This window comes from Lepidochelys kempii, chromosome 2 (assembly GCF_965140285.1).
Source record: "Lepidochelys kempii isolate rLepKem1 chromosome 2, rLepKem1.hap1, whole genome shotgun sequence".
Classification (NCBI taxonomy): Eukaryota; Metazoa; Chordata; order Testudines; family Cheloniidae; genus Lepidochelys; species Lepidochelys kempii.
This window is the reverse complement of record NC_136381.1, coordinates 134,885,333-134,905,775: the sequence shown is the minus strand read 5'-3', so window position 1 is coordinate 134,905,775 and position 20,443 is coordinate 134,885,333. Positions and strand designations below refer to the sequence as shown.

At 47.5% G+C, this 20,443-nt stretch overlaps 1 protein-coding gene and 1 long non-coding RNA gene across 2 annotated transcripts in view; one reads left to right on the top strand and one right to left on the bottom strand.

The window, feature by feature from the left end:
* RETREG1 (reticulophagy regulator 1) overlaps positions 1 to 2,260 on the bottom strand; it is a 144,898-nt gene extending 142,638 nt beyond the window's left edge. Inside the window, exon 1 of the mRNA XM_073332287.2 lies at positions 1,709 to 2,260. Within this exon, the coding sequence (XP_073188388.2) occupies positions 1,709 to 1,986 (278 nt within the window). The 5' untranslated portion in view covers positions 1,987 to 2,260. The remainder of the gene's footprint in view (positions 1 to 1,708) is intronic.
* Positions 2,134 to 20,443, top strand: part of LOC140907099 (uncharacterized) — a 41,235-nt gene continuing 22,925 nt past the window's right edge. Inside the window, exons 1-2 of the long non-coding RNA XR_012157373.2 lie at positions 2,134 to 2,849; positions 17,382 to 17,636. This is a non-coding gene — a long non-coding RNA (uncharacterized LOC140907099). The remainder of the gene's footprint in view (positions 2,850 to 17,381; positions 17,637 to 20,443) is intronic.

Sequence of the window (20,443 nt, the reverse complement as noted above, 5' to 3'; positions counted from 1 at the left end):
GCCCTTCTGGATTGTAAGCAACCATTGTTGCAGAAACTGGATCTGACAGACCTAGAAAATGATGGCACAACTCTATAATTATTTTCTTAATTCAAGAGACTTACCTGCTATAGCAAGTATAGCAATGTTATGTTATGAATTGGGAGTGTTCGGGCTTCAACTCAGTTACGTATCACCTATCTCGTAAGCCAGGAAAGAACCCTTTAGTCTAGCCTTGGCACTAGAACATTTCTCTCCTTTCAAATTAGCAAATGACACCACACTCATTTTAATTAAAGAGCACAGGCCTATATTTTTGTATACAACAGAATATTTTCCTGTGTAGTGTGATACTTAAGAAAATACTCAAGTTCTTTCCTTATGATTTGGACCACATACTATTTAAAAAATGAACATTTCCAAGGTCATACAGCACTGAAAGTAGTTGTCAATAATCTACCTGTTTTTTTTCTTTGTCTCTTACATGCCTACTGAAGAGGAAAGAGGGCAATCCTATGGGAGAAAATATAATCTGGTGCCCTATTCTCATTTGTATTAAAAGAATCAGCCCTGAAATTTATGTATACATACCATGCTGAATGTATGAACACAGAAGAATACATATAAGATCTGGTGATGGATGTGGGGATTTTTTATGCACTGGCAGAACCATGGATCAAAGATGAACTGAAACATGAATAGAAAAGTGTAGAATATTCCTATAGGAATAAATTACGAAGATTGGGGGGGGGGAGCGTGCGGGGTGGTTTTGCAACACAAGGCAAACATGCCTATTTCAGTTATAAATCTTCCTTGCTTATACCAAAGTTGACCTAAACCAACTAGAAAAGACTGAGTCAAGCACAGACAATATGCTTGCTGCTGCACAAGACACAAAATACAGAAAGCCCTCATCCTGCAAAGAGCTTTTAAATAAGGCTATTGATTCTGCAAAACACACAAATGCTTAACTTTATGCCTATGGCCTCACTCCCGTTGCTACCAACTCCACATCAGTGGACCACTGTACCAGTGCAGAGCTCATTTCCCAATTGGGGTCTAATTTCATGAGCTTCACTCCCCTCCCTAAAACATGTCGGAATTCATGTGTCCCCTGTATCTCAAACCCAGAGGATGATATTTGGTGCCTGGGTGAGTCTAATCCCCATAGGCGATGGGCCATAGCATGGATTTGTTGGTGGGGAAGGGAAAGGACAAAAATGATGAAAACAAGTACCGGGAGGAAACACTGTCCAGCTCTGGATGCTGGACAGAAAGTGGGGAGAGGAAGGGAACAAAGTGCTGAGGGATCTCTCTCTTGGATATTATGAAGATATTAAGGCAAGGCTGGGGTCTCTCCCAAGGGCAGGAGGGGCAGAGTGGGGTGTCTCCCCCGTGGGGGAAGGGGGAGAGAATAAGGCGTATTGGGGAGAGGAATGGAGAGGGAGAGACTGTCCCCATGGGGTGGGAGGAGAATAAGGGCAGGAGGTGCCTGGGGTAACCCTGCCCTCATAGAGATAGGGGACGTGGGGGGTCTCTCCCATAGAGAACGGAAGACAGGGGGCACTGAGCACAGGCTCTGCGCCAGGGGAAGGTCTGCAGGGGAGCGGGGTGTGTTGGGTCTAGGGCCGCAGGGGGGGGGAGCAGCTCTCTTCCATGCCGGGGGGGGGCATTGGCGGGGGGGGGGCATGGCTCCCAGGTGCCCCAGCGCCCGGCGGGGCTCTCTCACCAGAACAGCAGGTTGGCGCAGACGAACCCGCCCAGGCTGCGGAGCGGCCTCTCCCAGCTCAGAGCAGCCGCGATGCAGCCGCCCAGCGCCAGCCCGGTCTCCCCCAGCAGCGCGGACGTGGCCCCGCCTGACACCTGCTCCGGCTCCTCATGTCCGGCCGCTGTCTCCGGGGGCTGCTGCTGGAGCCTCCCAGCCGCCGCGCTCCGAGCCCCGGGTACCTCCCAGCCGCCGCCCGCCTCTGCGCCCCGCTGCTGCCGCGGAGAGCCCGCACTCGCCATGGCTCGGTGGCGGTTGCTGGGTGCGGGCTGGGAGGGGAGGGGAGGGGGCGGGGCGAGGGCGCGGCGCTCCGGGTGGGGGGGGGCTCCGCGCGCACAGCGGCTCCCTTTGCCAGGCACTGGCTGACGTCACCGCGGGACCGGTAGCCGTTGTCACCGCAGGGGGGAGGAGGCGGGGCAGGTGCCGCGCGGGGAGCGCGCAGCTCGCGCGTTTCGTCCCCGCCGCTGGCAGCAATGTCCAGTCCCCGCGGGCGTCTCTCCACCTCCGCCCAGGCCAGGGTAACGGTGCTGCCGTCACCAGAGGAGCGAGCGTGTCATAAATCTACTTCCTGACGCCCGCTCCCGCGTGGGTCGGGTCGGGTCGGGGGGCCGCGAGGAAGCTGCCCCGGTTTGGTTCCGTGGCTTGCGCTGCGGAGCGCGGGCTCCCCTCGGGGCGGCCCCTGAGCCCGGGGGCGCTGGGCAGGTGCGCTGTCAGTGAGGTGACAGACCTACCCAGAGGGAAGGGCAGTCTGGGATTTGATGCAAGTGTCACAACTCTGGGGCACCCCTGGGGAAACGGCAAGGCCAGACCGTTGGCAGAAGGTCGCGCTGGGTGAGGCTGGTAAGCCTGCCTCACAAAACTGGTTTGTTACCCTGGCAACTTATCACACCCTCGGCTTCTTCGTCAGGGTGGTGCTGTGCTAACCGCAGTGGGGTCTGGAGAGAGGATTGCAGCAGTTAAACCCAGGCTGTGGAGGGGGGCTTGGGCCCTGTGCTGCTCCTGCCCTACTTCCCATGGGGTGGGCCCTGTGTAACTGCAGGAGGAGCCAACAGTCAGTGATGGCTCCGGCACCTGGGTTGGTCTGCTGCTTCTTTACTATAAAAAGGTAAGCTTGGAATAGTTATTCAATTATATATTTGCTAGGGATACAAATAATTATTTTGTAATATGTGCCTCATGTGCCACCACTGACTGGGATCATTTGCTCTGCACCATCCAGGCTGCACTGGCAGCTCTAGCGCCTCTTAATGTGTCTTGGCATTGGGCACAGAAAACCATTGGTATTGGGTACCAACCCATCACATTGCTGACAGTAGAGCAGCATGTAGATGGGACAGGAGCCTTTTCTTCTAGGATTCAGCCTGCATTGTTGTTTACTTTGGTGTGGGGGAAATTAGGAGAGGTTGGGCCTTCAGACTGCATTGCACTGTGGCCTGGTGAAGGCCAGTGGAAAAGTTGTTAGAGCCTCCATCCTGGAGAGCTCAATGCAATCCTCTTTGAAGGCGGCTTGCATAGACAGCTGTGTGTTGATGGCCCATTAAGGATAACAATGGGCCATAGAAGAAACTCATCCCACCTATTTCAGAGTAGCAGCTGTGTTAGTCTGTATCCTCAAAAAGAAAAGGAGTACTTGTGGCACCACAAGTACTCCTTTTCTTTATCCCACCCAGTAAGCCTTCCTGTGGCTACCTCAGCAAGAATATGGGTAATGGTTACCCCTGTGTGTCATCAAAGCATGCAAGGACATGTGATATGTTCATGTGAGCCTGGACTCCATGTTGGGTCAGTACTTTCCACAAACAGAGGCTGTGAGCTTTGTTTGAGACAGCTTGGAAAAGAGGAGACTAAGGGGGGATATGATAGAGGTATATAAAATCATGAGTGGTGTAGAGAAAGTGAATAAGGAAAAGTTATTTACTTGTTCCCGTAATATAAGAACATGGGGCCACCAAATTAAATTAATGGACAGCAGGTTTAAAACAAATAAAAGGAAGTTCTTCTTCACTCAACGCACAGTCAACGTGTGGAATTCCTTGCCTGAGGAGGTTGTGAAGGCTAGGGCTATAACAGGGTTTAAAAGAGAACTGGATAAATTCATGGAGGTTAAGTCCATTAACGGCTATTAGCTAGGATGGGTAAGGAATGGTGTCCCGAGCCTCTGTTTGTCAGAGGGTGGAGATGGATGGCACGAGAGAGCTCAGTAGATCGTTACCTGTTAGGTTCACTCCCTCTGGGGCACCTGGCATTGGCCACTGTCGGTAGACAAGATACTGGGCTAGATGGACCTTTGGTCTGACCCAGTATGGCCGTTATGTTCTTAAAATTCCATGCACATGGCAGAGGATATAAAAGACCCCTGAGATATCTCCATTTTGCCTCTTTCCTGTCCGATTCACTGGACTGTGGATTTACAACTAAAAGGAGCATTTTGAACTATGGGCTGAGGACCTTCCAACCTTTCTGGAAGGTACCAGGGAGACTTTGTAAGCCAGCAGTCTATTCCATCACTGCTACAAAGCTGATTATAAGGACTTTGCAATTATTTGTATGTATATGATCTGTTAACCATTATTAACTCTCCTTTTATTATTAAACTTTTAGCTTTAGTTACTAAAGGATTGGCATCAGCCAATTGGGTAAGATTTGGGTTATATATTGACCAGGTTATGTGGTTGATCTCTTGGGATTAGAAGAACCCTATCTATGATGAAATTGGTTTTCAGTAACCACTCATCATAGAGGCTGGTGTCTGGGTGATGAGACAAGGGCTGTAAAGCCAAAGGAGACTGCATCTTTGACTTCTTGTTAACAAGTGTGCTAAGATGGAAATTTACTTTTGTTTCTGTCTTGGTATAATCTAATGACAGAAAAACCACCAGTTTGGGGTGAGTCTGTCCTATTTCTCAGCAGTTTTTCCTGAATTTGGCATCCTCAGCTGTGACCCACTGAGACACAGTGACACTTGGATACAGTACTAAAACAGTGCAACAAATATTTGTTGGTATTCAACTTCAAAAAATCAGGCCACTTTGAAAACATGGGTGTAGGTGCTTAACTTTAAGTACTCAGGTTTGAAGATTTTTGGCCTACATACAAAAGATACTACATTTCATGTACATTGCAAAAAAACCCCACAGATGTTAGAAACAGAGGACATACAGAATTAAAACTGTTCCTAAACAATACACCCTATACTGACTTTTCCCCATACTACTCTCCATCCATTGGCGAGACCACAGAAACTGATAGTATGGAAAGGACCTTGCCAGTTTTTGCCAAGAGAATATTGACATATTACAATTTGACCTTCCCCCTCACCTCAGCTTGCTTCTCTTCCTCTCCTTCAAATCTTTTTCTCTCCTGTCACAGACACATACGTTTTTCAACTGCTTTCTTTCTCTAACCCTTCTACTTGCCTCAGTGATGCCATTTCATCTCCTGATGTCCCTCGCACTCAGTTCTCCCATTCCTTGCACTCGTCCTTAAATTCTCTTCCTGGTTCTTTCCCTTCACAGTATTAGCATGCTTTAACCTTTATCATCTTAAAAAAAAAATCCTTGACCTCACTTGTCTCTCCAATTATGGCTCCCAATTTGCCTTCATCTTTGCATGTATTGTCTATGATTACATTGTGAATTTCCTCTCCAGTTCCATTCAGTCTGGCTTCCACCCGTTGGACTCAACTGAAACCACTTCTCACCAAAGCTTTTAATGGCCTACCCTGAGCCAGAGCTCAGTACCAGTACTCCATCCCTGTCCTCCTTGACCTGTCATTTACCTTTGACATTATCAACCAAGTGTGATGGGTTGTCATACCTGGGGTGCAGTCTGGGAGCCGTGGGAACCGCTGTGCCCCTCTAATCAGCCAGATGGGCTGGTCCTGCTCACACTGCTTTGCTGGTGATTCAGCCTCTCCAGGCCCTATTATCACCCAGCATGACAGCAGGAGGCACCACACACCCAAACTAGCTGCCTGAGTGCTTTATCTATACCAGTCAAAGGAGGAGACAACAGCCAATTTCCCAGCTCCTCCCACCTTGCACTCTTGCTGGAGTATAAACCCCAGAATTACTGTTTTATACTGCACAGGGATCTGTACAAATTAAGCTCATTAATATGTTCACTTTCCCCTCAATGTGGGAAAGGTATGCACAACTGGCTTGTGTTAGCCAAGCTGAGATTTTTCCCCAGACACTTCACTCAAAGGCACACTGGTTAAGATAAAGCATAAAACAAGTTTATTAATGACAGAAAGATAGTTTTTAAGTGATAGCAAACAGATCAAAGCAGATTATCTCATAAATAAACAAAACCACAAACTAAGCCTAACATACTAGATAGATTGGATATGAATTAGCAGTTTTTCACCCTGACTGATGATACAAGGTGTGACGGTTGCCCCCTTTACGATGCCACCTGATGTGCTGAGAGACCACTGAGCCCGCCTATTCTGCCCCTTTTAACCTGTCTTGCTGAGCCAGGCTCTTAAGCCTCCTCTAGTGCACACAGGCGGGACCACACCCTGCTGCAGAAAGACACAGACACTGAGATCAGCTCTGGGAAGACTCATCTTAAGGGACTTAACCCGAGCACTCAAGTGCCCACTTCCCTTGGAGTGCAGACCCAAAGGTATATTGTGAAATCTGCCCCCTTCCTCAATGTGGAGGAAGGTATGCACAGCCTCTTTCCCCCCCATTATGATTTGCACAACTGGATAAACAAAAAACAAGTTTTAATAACTAGAAAGAGTAGATTTTAAGTGAGTATAAGAGAGCAAACAGAACAAAGCAGATTATTAAGCAAATAAAGGTATCCGATTACTAAGCAAATAAAACAAAACATGCAAACTATGCTTGATTCACTGAAGAAACAGGTAATTTCTCACCCTAAATATTGTCACAGGTAGATTACAGAAAGTCTTGAAAGGCAGCTTCACTGACCTGCAGCTTGAGACTTCAGGTATTTCCACTCACAGACTGAACACCCTCCCAGCCTGGGTTCAACCCTTCTCCCGTCAATTCAGTTCTTGCTTCCAGATGTCTTTCAGTGTCTCTTTCAGTGGGGAGGCTGAGGAGAACCCTGATGATGTCACTCCCCTGCCTTATATACCTTTTGTGTAGGGTAGGAACCCTTTGTCTTCCAGTGGAAAACACTAGCATTCCAAGGGATGGGTCCAGTACCAGGTGACCCATGTCTCTGCAGGGCTGTGGCAGCCATTACTTTTATGTTGTCTGGAGCATCCACAAGAAGACTACACTCTTTCACAGTCCATTGTCTTTGTTAATGGGCCATCAGCCCTGTCTGGATTTTCCATTATTGTATCTGAAGGACTAGTTGTGGGTGACACCCAATGTAGCATATTTGAAATACAGATACATGGTGAATATTTCTAACTTCAGATACAGAAACGATAGAGGCATACAGATTGGATAATCACATTCAGTAAATCATAACCTTTTCAATGATCACTTACATGAGCCATCTTGCATAAAGTATATTTCTGTTATGTCATATCAATATCATAAGCATATTTTCATAAAGAATATGGAGTGTAACGTTACACAAGCAGTCCTCAGAGTTTCCATACATAGGCTAGAAATCCCTTTAGCCTGGGACCAGCACTTCCCCCAGTTCAGTCTTTGTTTCTCTGCTATTTCCAGGAGTTTCCTTGTGTGGGGAGTGAGGCTCCTAGATGCTTCATACCCCACCTTATATAGCTTTACCATATGGTGGGAACCCTTTGTTCCAAGCTAAGTTCCCAGTCTAGGTTGTGGGAAAATACAGATACCAAAATGGAGTTTAGTGTCATGTGGTCTGGTCACATGCCCTTGCTAAGTAATACCAGCCATTACTTACAAGCTTGCTGAAACATTTACAGGAAGGTTAAACTCTTCCATAGTCCATTGTCTTTGCTGGTGGGCCATCAGCATTGTTTGGCTTCTTCATTGTTGTACCTGAAAGGCTAGCTGCGGGTGTTCCCAGAGTAAGCACATTAGGAATATTGACTAGGTATCTGTATTTCAAGCTTCAAACAGATACAAAAATGATACATCGGGGTGGGCAAACTTTGTGGTCCGAGGGCCACATCTGGGTATGGAAATTGTATGGTGGGCCATGAATGTTCATGAAATTGAGGGTTGGGGTCTGGGAGGGGGTGAGGGCTCTGGTATGGGGTGTGGGCTCTGTGGTGAGTCCAGAAATGAGGAGTTCTCATGTGGGAAGGGGCTCCGGGCTGGGGCAGGGGGCTAGGGTGCAGCTTGGGGGGGAGGGGTGTGAGGGCTCCAGCTGAGGGTGTGGGCTCTGGGGTGGGGCTGGGGATGAGGGTTTGGGGGTGCAGGAGGGTGCTCTGGGCTGGGACCAAGGGGTTCGGAGGGCAGGAGGGGGATCGGGGCTGGGGCAGGGGGTTGAGGTGTGAGACGGGGTCAGAGGTGCAGACTCTGGGGGGTGCTTACCTCAAGCAGCTCCCAGAAGCAGCGGCATGTCCCCCTAGGGGCAGCACTTGGGGCGGGGGTAACATATGGAGCCCCTTGGCTGCCCCTACGTGTAGGAGCCGGACGGGGGACATGCCACTGCTTCCAGGAGCCAGGCGGATCCACGGTATGCACGGAGCGGGGCAAGCCCCCGACCCTGTTCCCTGACTGGAGCGCCAGAGCAGGGCAAGTCCCAGACCCTGGTCCCTGGTGGGAGCTCGAGAGCCAGATTAAAATGTCTGAAGGGCCGGATGTGGTGCCTGGGCCATAGTTTGCTCACCCCTGTGATGATACATGCATACAACTAGGATAATCATATTCAGCAAATCATAACTTTTCCATAGACACTTGACAAGACATATCTTGTACAAATACATCATAATCATACAACTATGAAGAATATGGGGTGCAGTGTCACACCATGCTATTCTTGAAATCAGGACCTCTCTTGGCTTCCTTTACTGTCCTCTCTTGGGTTTCCTCCTAGCTCCTATAATTGTTCCTTGAGCATGTCCATTGCAGGATCCTCTTCATCCCACTTCCAACTTTCTATGCTGGTTCCACAGAACTCTGCCCTTGGTCTCCTTCTGGATATCTCATCCACAAATACAATTTCAACACTGATCTCTGTACTGATTACTCAAAGATTTACCTCTCTACTATAGATCTGTCTCCTTCTGTCCAAATCAAACTGGGCCTGTTTCTCCCTGCCTGCCACTCAGGCCTGTAACCCTTCGACTCATACCCCTCTTTAGGCTCCCACATATAGGCTATGTGTATGTTTTGCTGATTCTTTCTGCATAACATCTTTAAGATATGGCCTTTTCTATCCATCCACACAGTTAAAACTTTCATCTTGCATCTTGGTAACTGTAACTTCCTTTTCTCTGGCATTGACTAATATGTTCTTGCCCTGATCATACACATTCAGAATGCTGCTATGTAAGCTCACTTCCCCAGCCTGTTGCTGTGACCATATCACCCCTCTCTTTTCATCCCTCCATTGGCTCCCCTTTCTCTATTGCATCAAACAGAAATTGCTTGTCTTCACTTTCAAGGCCCTTTGCAGACTATCCCCATCTTATCTATCATCTCTCATTCATGATCAAAATGTTGATTCCTGTTTCCAATTGGCCAATGATGCCTGTCTCCATCACCCACTTGTTATATTTTCAAACAAAAATTTTTCTGCTTTCTCCCATGCTATCCCTCTCACTTGGGAAGAGCTCCCCTTAAACATTCAAAGCATTACCTTCCTTCTGTTATACCAATAAATTAAAAACCAGCAGGATCTTATTAAAGAGGAAAAGGCAAAATACCACATTTATTGTGAATACAGAAAGAATCATAGTAAGCAGCTAGTTATAGCTATGACATTCCATTCAATCTCATATTTATTCACACATTCATTCATACACACACAGGTTCTGCAAGGTTGTTATCATAGTTACCAGCCTTAGAGTTGCTCATGCCAAGCCACTGGCCAGGTGGCCTGGACATGAGGAGGGAGCAGGGCCTTGGCAGATGCTCATCTGATGCTCCTGGAAGTTGGTTTGCAGAATCAGACCCCAAAGTTCTCACTTTCTAGAGTCCATTTTTATAGGAGTTTCTTCTTATGCCAGTCTATGGGAATTGCTTCATCATGCTGTTGCTGAATCAATCAGCAGATAGCACATTCCTGATGGCTCCGTGCTGCTAGATGTTATCTTGTTCTTTGGTTCTCCCATTCTTGAGGCTGTTGGGTGGATTCCAGTCTGCCCTCCGGGGGGTCCTCTGGTTATTTCCACTTGACGCCTTCTTCAGCCGATGGACACTGGATTCTTAGGCTGGCACCTCCCTGATCATTCAGTTATTATCCTCACCAAGCATCCATCCGCATATATCCTCTATCTCTATTTTAATCACAATTGTTAATACAACAAAAGGGCGGGGAGTTTCTGGGTGCTGTTTCTGTTGTTAGAGTATTGCTTTGAGTCTCTCTCTGTGTGAATTGCTTTGAGAACAGCCTCTGTCGTAGAATGTACTAACGCAATTAGCAGCTTACAAGTTTCACACATAGAGGGAGAGAAACAGTACCAAAAACCAAGAGACCTCTTAATTAGTAATACCCTGGAATTTAAACTATGGGGAATCAAACTCATTTGTGATTTTAATACAGAACTTCTTTAATATGATCCAACACTTCAGATCCCTTGTTTGCCAGTGGTAACGTTGTCAGTGGTTAGGTTATTGGTGCACTGATATCACTTCTTGTCATATTGACCAATATTGCCTTATTGTTTTCTTGTGCTCCCCTGTCAGTCTGTAGTCATCGTTTTCTCTTGTGTCAGATTGCTCTTTAGGGCATTGACTATCCTTTTGATTTGTGTTTTGTTCAGTGCCTAGAACAATGGGGTCCTAGTCCATGACTAGGACTCCTAAGCTCTATGATAATACAATATATAAACAGTAATAATATAGCAGTTGATCTGCTTCATTGTTATAAGCAACAAATAGCACACTGAGGCAATAATTCCCAAAATTTTAACAAGGACCTAATTCTACAAGATGATTACCACACTAAACACCTCACAGGACTGGGTCCTGTGACTCAGTTACCTGTATGATGTTATGCTGTTTGTGAGTGGCCCAGATGGGAGCCACAAGAACAAAGCATTGTGAGGCACCTAAGGTTGCAGGTCACGGTCTGGATTGCACCCCTCACTGGTCTGGATTGCACCCAGGAAGGTTGTATGCAGATATGTAGTACAACATGCAAGGCTGCACCTCAGGCCACTCTAGATTTGGCTGGTCTCAGTTTACTCACCAAGCTGCCATTATCTGGACACACTTTGCATCAACAGCAGAGAGCTAAGGGTGTCATATCGGGGGTGGAGTGGGGGGAGGCTGTTTGTTTTCACAGACAATAACGCAGCGATATTTTATCTCAGTGAAGAGATAAAACCAGGAAATGGTTCACTTGTGGGAATTTTGCAAAACACATTCCATCACCCTTGAGACCTCTTACCTGCCAGGGACATAAAACAAGCTGTCAGACCATCTGAGCAGGTCATTTTTGAGTCATCATGAGTGTCTCTCTGTCTGGATGTAGCTAAATGCATTTTCCAGTGGGGAGGAGGGGGAGGGAGACTCTCCGGGTATATCTATTTGCAAACATGTCCAAAAGAAAATTTCATCAATTCTTCTCCCTGCAAGGCCACAGTCCAGGCTCCATCACCGATGCCTTCCTACTACCCTTTGGACAGAAAAGCTTTACTGCACTTTTCCCCCAATCCCACACTACACAGAGTGCTACTAAAGATCAAGTGGGATCACACCCAGGTTATATTAATAGCCCCAATGTGACTCTGCCAACATTGGTTCTCCACTCAATTGGACCTCTCAGTGGTAACTCCAATCTCACTCCAGTTACATCAGCTTTGATCTCCCAAGACCAAGGTTGGCTGCTCCACGTGAACCTGCAGACCCTTCATTTAACGGCCTGGAAGCTCCATGGCTAAATTCTAGGGAGCAGGCTTGCTCAGAGCAAGTTTTCTATGTTTTACTAAGTAGTAGAAAGACTTCAAACAGCGTTGCCTGCCTGTCAAAATGGACGTGATTCTCTGTCTGGGCTTGTCAAACTGGAGTCTTGCTGATGCCTTGATTCAAAATGTACTAGACTTTCTGTTGCACCTGAAGTAATAAGGCTTAACATGTGCAATCACTCGAAGAAGAAAAAAGTATTACTAGCCTTTCATTAACGGCTGTTCTTCAAGATGTGTTGCACCTGTCCATTCCACAACCCACCCTCCTACCCGTCTACATTGGAGTTATCCAGAAGGAAGGAACTGAGAGGGCTCAGGATCAGCTGGGCCCTTTATACCAGTGCCTGGTAGCAGAGTGCATCTCAGCTGTCCTGATGGGTACCACCAAAGGAAAAAATTTCCAGTGACCATGCACAAGGTGCATACGCCAAGAGTGGAATGAACACATCCAACACATCTCTAAGAACAACAGTTATGAAAGGTTAGTAACTGTTTTGTGCACACTCATGCATTCTGTTATCCCAGAATAGGTATCAAAGAACAGGTGGAAATAATGGAGGAGGGAAGTTCACAGAGAACCAGTTCCCAGTCAGTCTCAGATAAAACCTCATTCACTCTGCAGAAACATTTCACCTTGAGAAGGTGCACTCTGCTATCTCTACCAACCATTCTCGTCCTTCTGATTTTCAAAGTAAAATTGAAATTGTTGGGCCTGCTAACATTTTTCCATTCCTAAAGTTCCATATGTTCATAAATTTGTATTAGAGAAACAAGGTGGGTGAGGTAATATTTTGTTATTGGACCAATTTTTGTTGGTGACAGAGACAAGCTTTCAAGCCACACAGAGCTCTTTTTCAGGTCTGGGAAGGGTATTTCCAGTGTCACAGAAAAATGCAACGTGGATCAGATTGTTTAGCATAAGTAGTTAGCACATGTTGTAAGGGACCATTTGAGGTAGGGTGGCCAGTTAACTGCAGAGATGTTAACGGGCCATTTTTGAGTATGTGTTAACTACTTTTGCTAAACCATCTGTTCAACCTTGCATTTTGCTGTGATGCTGGAAGAAGAGCTCTGGGTATGTGTACGCAGCAATGTAAGTCTATCCCCCTTGCGTCTACACTACCAGTTGGGTTAACCTAGGGATCAAACCTAGCATTCCAGGACCCTAAAGGGCTGGAGGATCTGAGCCCATGTTAAGCTGGCATCTAGGGGCAGAGCCCTATTGCTTTCCTGTGTGCCTGTGACCCCAGCTTGTCTCTGGTCTTGGAAGTGCTCCAGATGTATCCCAGAGTTCCTTGGGGCAACTTCCTTAGACCTCTCTATGCCAACAATCTGTGGCGCAGTCTATTGCACTCTATTGCAAATGGAAGCCACACCTCCCTTTGCAAATGGCAGCAGCTCAGATCAGAATTAACCCATTGTCTGCTGACAGTGTGCTTGCAAACCACTGATCAGAGAGCTTGCAGGGTTTTCAGTGGAGACAGATCAGAAGAAGCTTTTTGCAAAGAGCTGCTTCCTGGTCACAAGAGCGCAGCTAGATTTTAATGCATGCTACCTGGGCAACCCTGCACATGTAGCCCCAGGGAGGATGGGGGCGGGATGACAGAGAGCAGAATGGGAGCCAAGCAGCTGACCTGCAGGAAGGGGGAGCAGCAAAGTTGGCAGCTCAGCACGGTTGGGGGGGATGACCTCCCCCCAATACCTCAGGCTCTCCCTTCCCTTCCCCGCCCCTCCCTGTGTGCAGGGCATGCACTGTCAGGGCGGTGAGTGGGAGCCAACCCCAAAACTTTGCTGCAACCTCCCATAGTGGTGGCTCTGGCTCTTCCTCACTGCTGTACAGAGTTTCCCCAGAGCAGGGAGCAAAGCTGATAAGAGGGAGGCAGCTCCCAGCTGCCAGGGTATTGGGGGTCATCTCTCCACTAGCCAAGCTGTGCTGGGAGCTCTGTCACTCCCCTTCCCTGCAGGACAACCGCTTGGTCCCATTCTGCTCTCTGTCCCTTGCTCCTGTCCCTCCCCTCCGCCTTCCCTAGGGCTGCGTGTGCAGGGGTACCCAGGCAATGTGCAATATGAGGGCAATGAGTGGTAGCCAGACCCAAAGCTTCCCCACAGCTTCCTGAAGAATCCTGTATCCCTGCCTCCCGGTGTGCGGCAGAGGCAGGGATAAGAGATCCCTGGGGTGCTGGAGCACACTGTACCCCAAGCGCTGGGGATGCACTTCGTCGTTCTGGAGCCAGCAGCAGCCAGGCTGGGGTGTATGTTTTTCCTTTGAAACCTACATTTTATGTCAAATTTCAAAACAAACAGACAAAAATAATTAAAAATAAACAACCATACAAAACCACCTTCATTGCACACCCCAAAAACTCAAGGGGCAGTGGAAAGACCAAAAAGGAGTACTCTTCACTGATAGTGATTGAAGCCCACCATAAATTGTAGAAATCGTCTGTGAGCTGGATATATGGTAATATGAAAATAAGAATCTTGGATGTCAAGGGCTGAAAAACAGTCCCCCTTGTCCAGCACTGAGATGATAGTGGCCAGTGTGACCATTTTGAATCTGTGAATAACAAATTTGTTGAACTTCCGAACATAGGCGCCGACTCCATGGGGGCTCTGGGGCTGGAGCACCCATGGGGAAAAATTAGTGGGTGCTCTGCACCCACTAGCAGCCAAGCTCTCCACTCCGCGCCCCCCCATCCCAGCTCACCTTCGCTTCCTCCCCTGAGCATGCCATGTCCCCGCTACTCCTCCCAGCACTTGCCGCCACGAAACAGCTGTTTCGTGGTGTAACAAGCTGTGGGGAGGAGCGGGAATGCGGCACGCTCAGGGGAGGAAGCAGGGAAGAGGCAGGACCGGGGCGAGGATTTGGGGAAGGAATCCAATAGGGGCAGGGAGGGGGCAGAGTTGGGGCTGGGACTTTGGTGAAGTGGTTGGAATGGAGGCGGACAGGGGTGGGAGCGGGTGGGGCAGGGTTGAGTCGGTGCTGGTGCAGGGGGGCGCGAGCACCGACCAGCGCCAGGAGAGGTTGGCACCTATGCTTCCAAAGGTCGAAGATGGGTCTCCATCCACCGTTTTTCTTTTTGGTGAGAAAATAATGGGAGTAAAAGCCCTTCCCTTTGTTTTGAGTTGGAACTTGTTCCACCGCACTCAGTTATAGAAGATGGTTCACTCCCTGTTGTAAAAGGTGCTTATGAGAGGGGTCCCTGAAGAGGGATGGGGAAGGGAATAGGGTAGGAGGAAGGGAGAGGAAAGGGATGGCGTAACCCGATTTTATAATCTCCAGTCCCATTGGTCCATTGCTGTTGCTGCCCAGGCATGGTAGAATGGGCACAGGCAGTGACCATAAGGTTGGGTAGGAGTATCTAACAGTGCTGTATTGTGGGGGAGGTCGTTCATGCCCTCAACCAAGATTTCAAAACTGGGGTTTGGTTGTAGATGGTTGCGAAGACGAGGACTGAGTTTGGGGAGCCCTATGTCTTTGTGAGCATTGCTTATTTTTGTTCTGGTCAGAGCGCCGTTGTTGTGGGCGATGGAAAGAGGTGTCTGTGCCCTTTTGGCATGGTTGATACCAACATCATTTGTCTGGTGGCGTGTATATGCCTAAAGTGCATAGAGTGGCCCGAGTGGCCTTCACTGAGTGAAGAACGTTGTGGAGAAAAGTTTCTCTTGATCAAAAGGTAGATCCTCCACCTTGAGTTGGAGCTCTTTTGGAATCCCGGATGACTGCAACCACGAAGCCCGTACATTATGACAGCTGTGGCCATTGTTCTTGCAGCAGCGTCCGCTACGTCCTTTGAGGCCTATAGGGCTGTATGGGCAATTAGTTTCCCCTCCGTCATGATAGCGTTGAGTTGAGGGCGTTTTTCTTACAGTAAGACCTCAAGGACTTCTTGCAGCTTACTGTAGTTATCGAAATTGTACTTGGCTAGAAGGGCGGAGTAATTGGCTACCCTGAATTGGAGTGTAACTGATGAGTATACCTTTCTACCAAGAAGGTCTAAATGTTTGTGTTCTTTGTCTTGTGGAGTGGACTGGAATTGAGGTTGTTTGCCACGTTGATTGGCCTCTTCCACAACTCGGGAATTGGGTTGTGGATGAGAGAAGAGAAAGTCCATCCCCTTAGCTGGGACGAAGTACTTTCTGTCAGCTCATTTGTTGGTAGATGGTAGGGGTCTTCCAGATATTCTCTGCTGGTTCCATTAGAGCATCATTGATTGGTAGAGAGATTGTGAAGGTAGTGGATATCTGTAAGATGTGCAGTAGCTTGTGCTGGTTTTCTTGCACCTCTTTTAAAAGTTCCTGAAATTGTTTCAGGTCATCCACTGTGCTTGGAGACAGTGGAATGACTGCCTTGTCAGGGGAGGATGATGAGCTGTGGTCCAGAGAAGTGTCTGTATGTTCCGAACCTTCTTCCTCCTCATCTCCCTTGTCCCCCTGTGTTTCTGATGTCTCCCTGTTTGGAGAAGGTGGAGAACGAATTTCCCTTTGGTCTGGGGTCGAGGGCCTAGTGTATCGAGCCCTATACACCGCCCAGGGACACTGCGTGGGGAAGGCCATCAGTGGGCACATCCAGGGTTGTTAGTACCATTGCTACATCTCACAAGATTGGCGAGATTTGGTCCTAGCAGCTTCCCATGGTGGTCTTCGTCCGTTGGTGAAGAGTGGTGGGAAGAGAAATGGCTCCCCTATACTTCCTCCTCTTCATCACTTGGAGATGGGCTGGGGAGCAGGAGAAGCAGATAACTGTTCAGTTATTTGGCCTGGAGATCCCTCAGTACCGAGCAAGGGTGATTGCGGCACTGAGGTGATCGCTATATCCTCGTGCTGTCGAAACTGCTGTGGTGTCACCTGTTTCTGTGACGGCAGTTCCGCTGGTGTAGATGCAGGTGGTGCCTTTGTTGAGATGGTCTGTGCCTTTTTCGGTCTGTCTGTCAGTGCCGATGACTGAATCGGTGCCAGTGGGGGTGGCATTATCTGTTCCAACGATCTCAGTGCCGACTTCCGCACTAGGGTGATCGGTGCCGTGGAAGAAAAGCATTTCGATTTTGTTCCGGGGTGGCGGGGCTCTGCTGAGGTCTGCAGAGGGACAGTACCGGAGGTGCCCAGAGCCTCAAAGGTGCTCACTCTTCTTGAGCTCAGCACCGAGGAGCGCAACCTTTTTGGGGACCTCTTTTTTTCTCTGAGTCTCCCTATTTGGGGAGATTGTGGCTCGCTTTCTGGACGATTTGGAAGATTGAGCACTCCCATTAGCAGAGGTTTTGTTTGGGGAACCATCTGCTCATGTTGAATTTGGTCCCTGAGGCTGAAGGGACTTTTCCATTAAAATCATCTTGAGGCAGAGATCTCTGTCATGCCTTGCCCTGGCTTTAAGATTACTGCAGTGGGCACATGTTTGGGGGAGACCCACGTCCCTCAGAAAATGGACACATGATGGATGGTTGTCTGACATAGGCATTGCCTCATGGCAAGAGTCACATCATTTAAACCTGGGCGAACTGGACATTGTGTCTGTTAAAGTTTCCCAACGGGGAAAGGGTGGAAAAAATATCTAACTTTAAAAAAAGAATGTTATTAAAGAACACTAGATAACTAGCTAATTAAACAAAATTTACTAAACTACAACTAATCTAACTTTTTCTATAGAGAGAAAAAATGGAGAGGCAACACTGCCACTGAGATCCGTCTGCAGCCGAGGATGGTTGAGAAGGAACTGAAGGGTTGGGTCGTGCGTGTACTACATGCGTCACAAAAAGCACTGCAAGACGACTTCTGCGCTTGTGCACCCCGACTGAACACTGCTATGGAAAATCTCCGATCTGCGGCGCAGGGACGCACCGACACCTAAAGTGGAGCACCCACAGGTACACACATCTCGAAGAACCATCGTTACTGCACGAGGTGAGTAACTTCTTCTATGTCAAACTTCAAAACAGAGAAGAATAAATAAAACCCAACCATAAAAACCCACCTACTTTGCACACACCATTTTAATAATTACAAATTGTCAAGTTTCATTTTAACAGTTTGAGAGTGCTTTAGACTGATGTCCTAATTAACCTCAAAACAGGTGCACAGGGGCATTTTCCTGCCAATGTGACTGTCTAGAGGTGGAGAGCCCATTTCTCAGATTAGATGATAGTTCAGTATAAAGCCTTCTCAAACTGCAGTCATTCTACTGAGACAGCCACCAAAGAAGCTAATTATGTGGTCTATGTACTCATGTGCTCCTTATGCACACCTGAGTCCTATCAATAGCACCGTCACAGTTAGGAAACAGGGTTGGCAGTAGAGTTTTGCCACAGTGCAACATGTTTGTAGGGTTAGAGTGTTGACACTGGGCAGGGGGAAACTAGGCACTCTGGGATAGGGTAACTTTGACTCAGGTGTGTACACTGCAGTGTGGATGCCAGAGACCTAGGTTCTTCGAGGAGTGTCCCTACGGATGCTCTATATTAGGTGAATCTGTGCGCCAACACTTGAATTGGAGATTTTTAGTAGCAATGCCTAGTTGGGTCACACATGCGCTGTCCCTGTCTCGTGCTGCCTCATGTGGTTACATAGTGTGGTGTGACGAACACCCTCCCCTCCTTTCCTTCTCTACCACCTTCAGCTTGAGACAGAACACTTGGCAGCGCCTCTGAGCTTATCTTTAGTCTAGTGTTAACTTTAGAGTACCAGTTAGAACTCAGTTAGTTACTTCATAATTTACTACCCAATCTCTTCCCCGTTTATTTTTTTCTTTAAAAAAATTCTTATCTTAGCTGTTTGTTCAGTTATTAGTATACCCCTTAGTATAGTTGTCGTGTGGTGGAGTGGTCTCCCTCGGGACTTGAGAGCGAGGGACCACTATCATCCCTCTGGTGGGCAGAGCCAAACCTGCACCGCCTCCCTCACTGGAAGTACTGGGCGGGGCAAGAGGTATAAAGGGAGGGCCCTGCAGCTCAGTTGAATGGGAGCTAGGAAAGGAGACTGATATCTCTAGCCTGCTGCCGGACTCCAGAGCTGAACTTGTGCTGTGCAACACCCTGCCCCCCAGAGGAGACCAACCCTGGAGAGGAGTTCACAGGACTACCATCCACAGTATACCCTGAGGAGACAGAGGAGCCTTGGACTATGGAACCCCCCGCTCAGACTGTGGTAGGAAATAGCCCAGGGAAACCAGACTTTAGTCCTGTTTTGTTGCCAGAGAACAGGTCAGCATGTTTCAAGAGGTTCCCCACTGACCCAATGATGGAACCCTTCACCATGTCAGTTAATCAACTTTTTTCAAAAAAGGTCATGTAACTTTTGAGGTACTGTGCTTCCATAAGTTAACATATCTATTTTTTCAACCCAACTTTCTGGGGTTTGTTATATTCACAATGCCTTTGACAGCTTACTCTTATGAGAGTCACCACGGTCTGGAGCACAGAGCACTGGACTGGGAGTCAGGAGAACCTGTTTCCCTCTCTACTGCTGACCCACTCTGTGACCTTGGGCAAGTCACTTCATCTTTCTGTGTCCACTTACCCTCCCACTCTTTTTTTGTTTGGTCTATTTAGATTGTAAACAGTGGAGAGCAGGGACTGTCTTTTACTATATGTTTGTACTGTGCCGAGCACTAGGGGGCCCTAGTCTCAGCTGGTCTTCTAAACACTAGCTCAAAACAAATAATTATTTGACATATATGGGGTCAATTTTGCTGGAATTCTTTTTCATTCCTCAAAAGGCTTGAACTATCTGTTCTGCATTTTTGACTTTGTGTCCCAAAGTCCTACTTGCAAAAATATTTTTTTAAATAAGGTAGCTCTTGTTTCTACCTATGTTGTGATATACTTATTTTTGTAAACTGAAAATAGATTTTAACTACACACTAACATTTATTTTAAAATAAATCCAGTAAAACTCTTATCCTGCAAAGAATCATGCATGTGCTTAACTTCAAGAATGTGAGTAGTCTCCTGGAGCTCATAGGACAATTTGCATGCTTAAAGTGAAGCATTTAAGTCATCACAGGATTGGGGCCTAAAGTAATAGATTATACCATTAAAGAGTATTAGCTGAAAAGTCTATAACTTCAGCTGCACAAGGGCAAATAAGTATATTTCAAAATTATGTATAACACCATAGTGGGTAAAATTCTTAGGGGCTGTCCATGAATTATATAACCCATTAGGCAGAGGATGGGTTTTTAATTTTGCATGTTTGTTTCAGTATTACAGTGTCTTGGGGGTGGAGGTGGGGTCAGTTTAAAAAAAATCACATAAGATGTGTTAAGTGATTTGTGGACAGTCCCTTAGGAGCACTCAATTCTCACTGATTTTATAAATGCAACTTGAGAGCAGGAGGCACACAGCTGAGTTTATCAGATTTCAGAGTAACAGCCATGTTAGTCTGTATTCGCAAAAAGAAAAGGAGTACTTGTGGCACCTTAGAGACTGACCAATTTATTTGAGCATAAGCTTTCGTGACCTAAGGTGCCACAAGTACAGCTGAGTTTATGCCATCTGAGGATTCTTGTGTGCAAGGCAAAACCCCAGCTGCCACTTCAGAGAAGTTTTTGTATCAGTGACTGGGTTATGGGTGGTCATACCTAGTAATTGAACAGAAGTCAGAGGTCCAATGCCAGAGCAAAGCATCAGAGCCAAAGCTGGGGCTCGGAACCAGTTTACATGGAATAAGGCAAGGCTGGGAACAGACAGACACTATTGCAACAGGCAAATGCG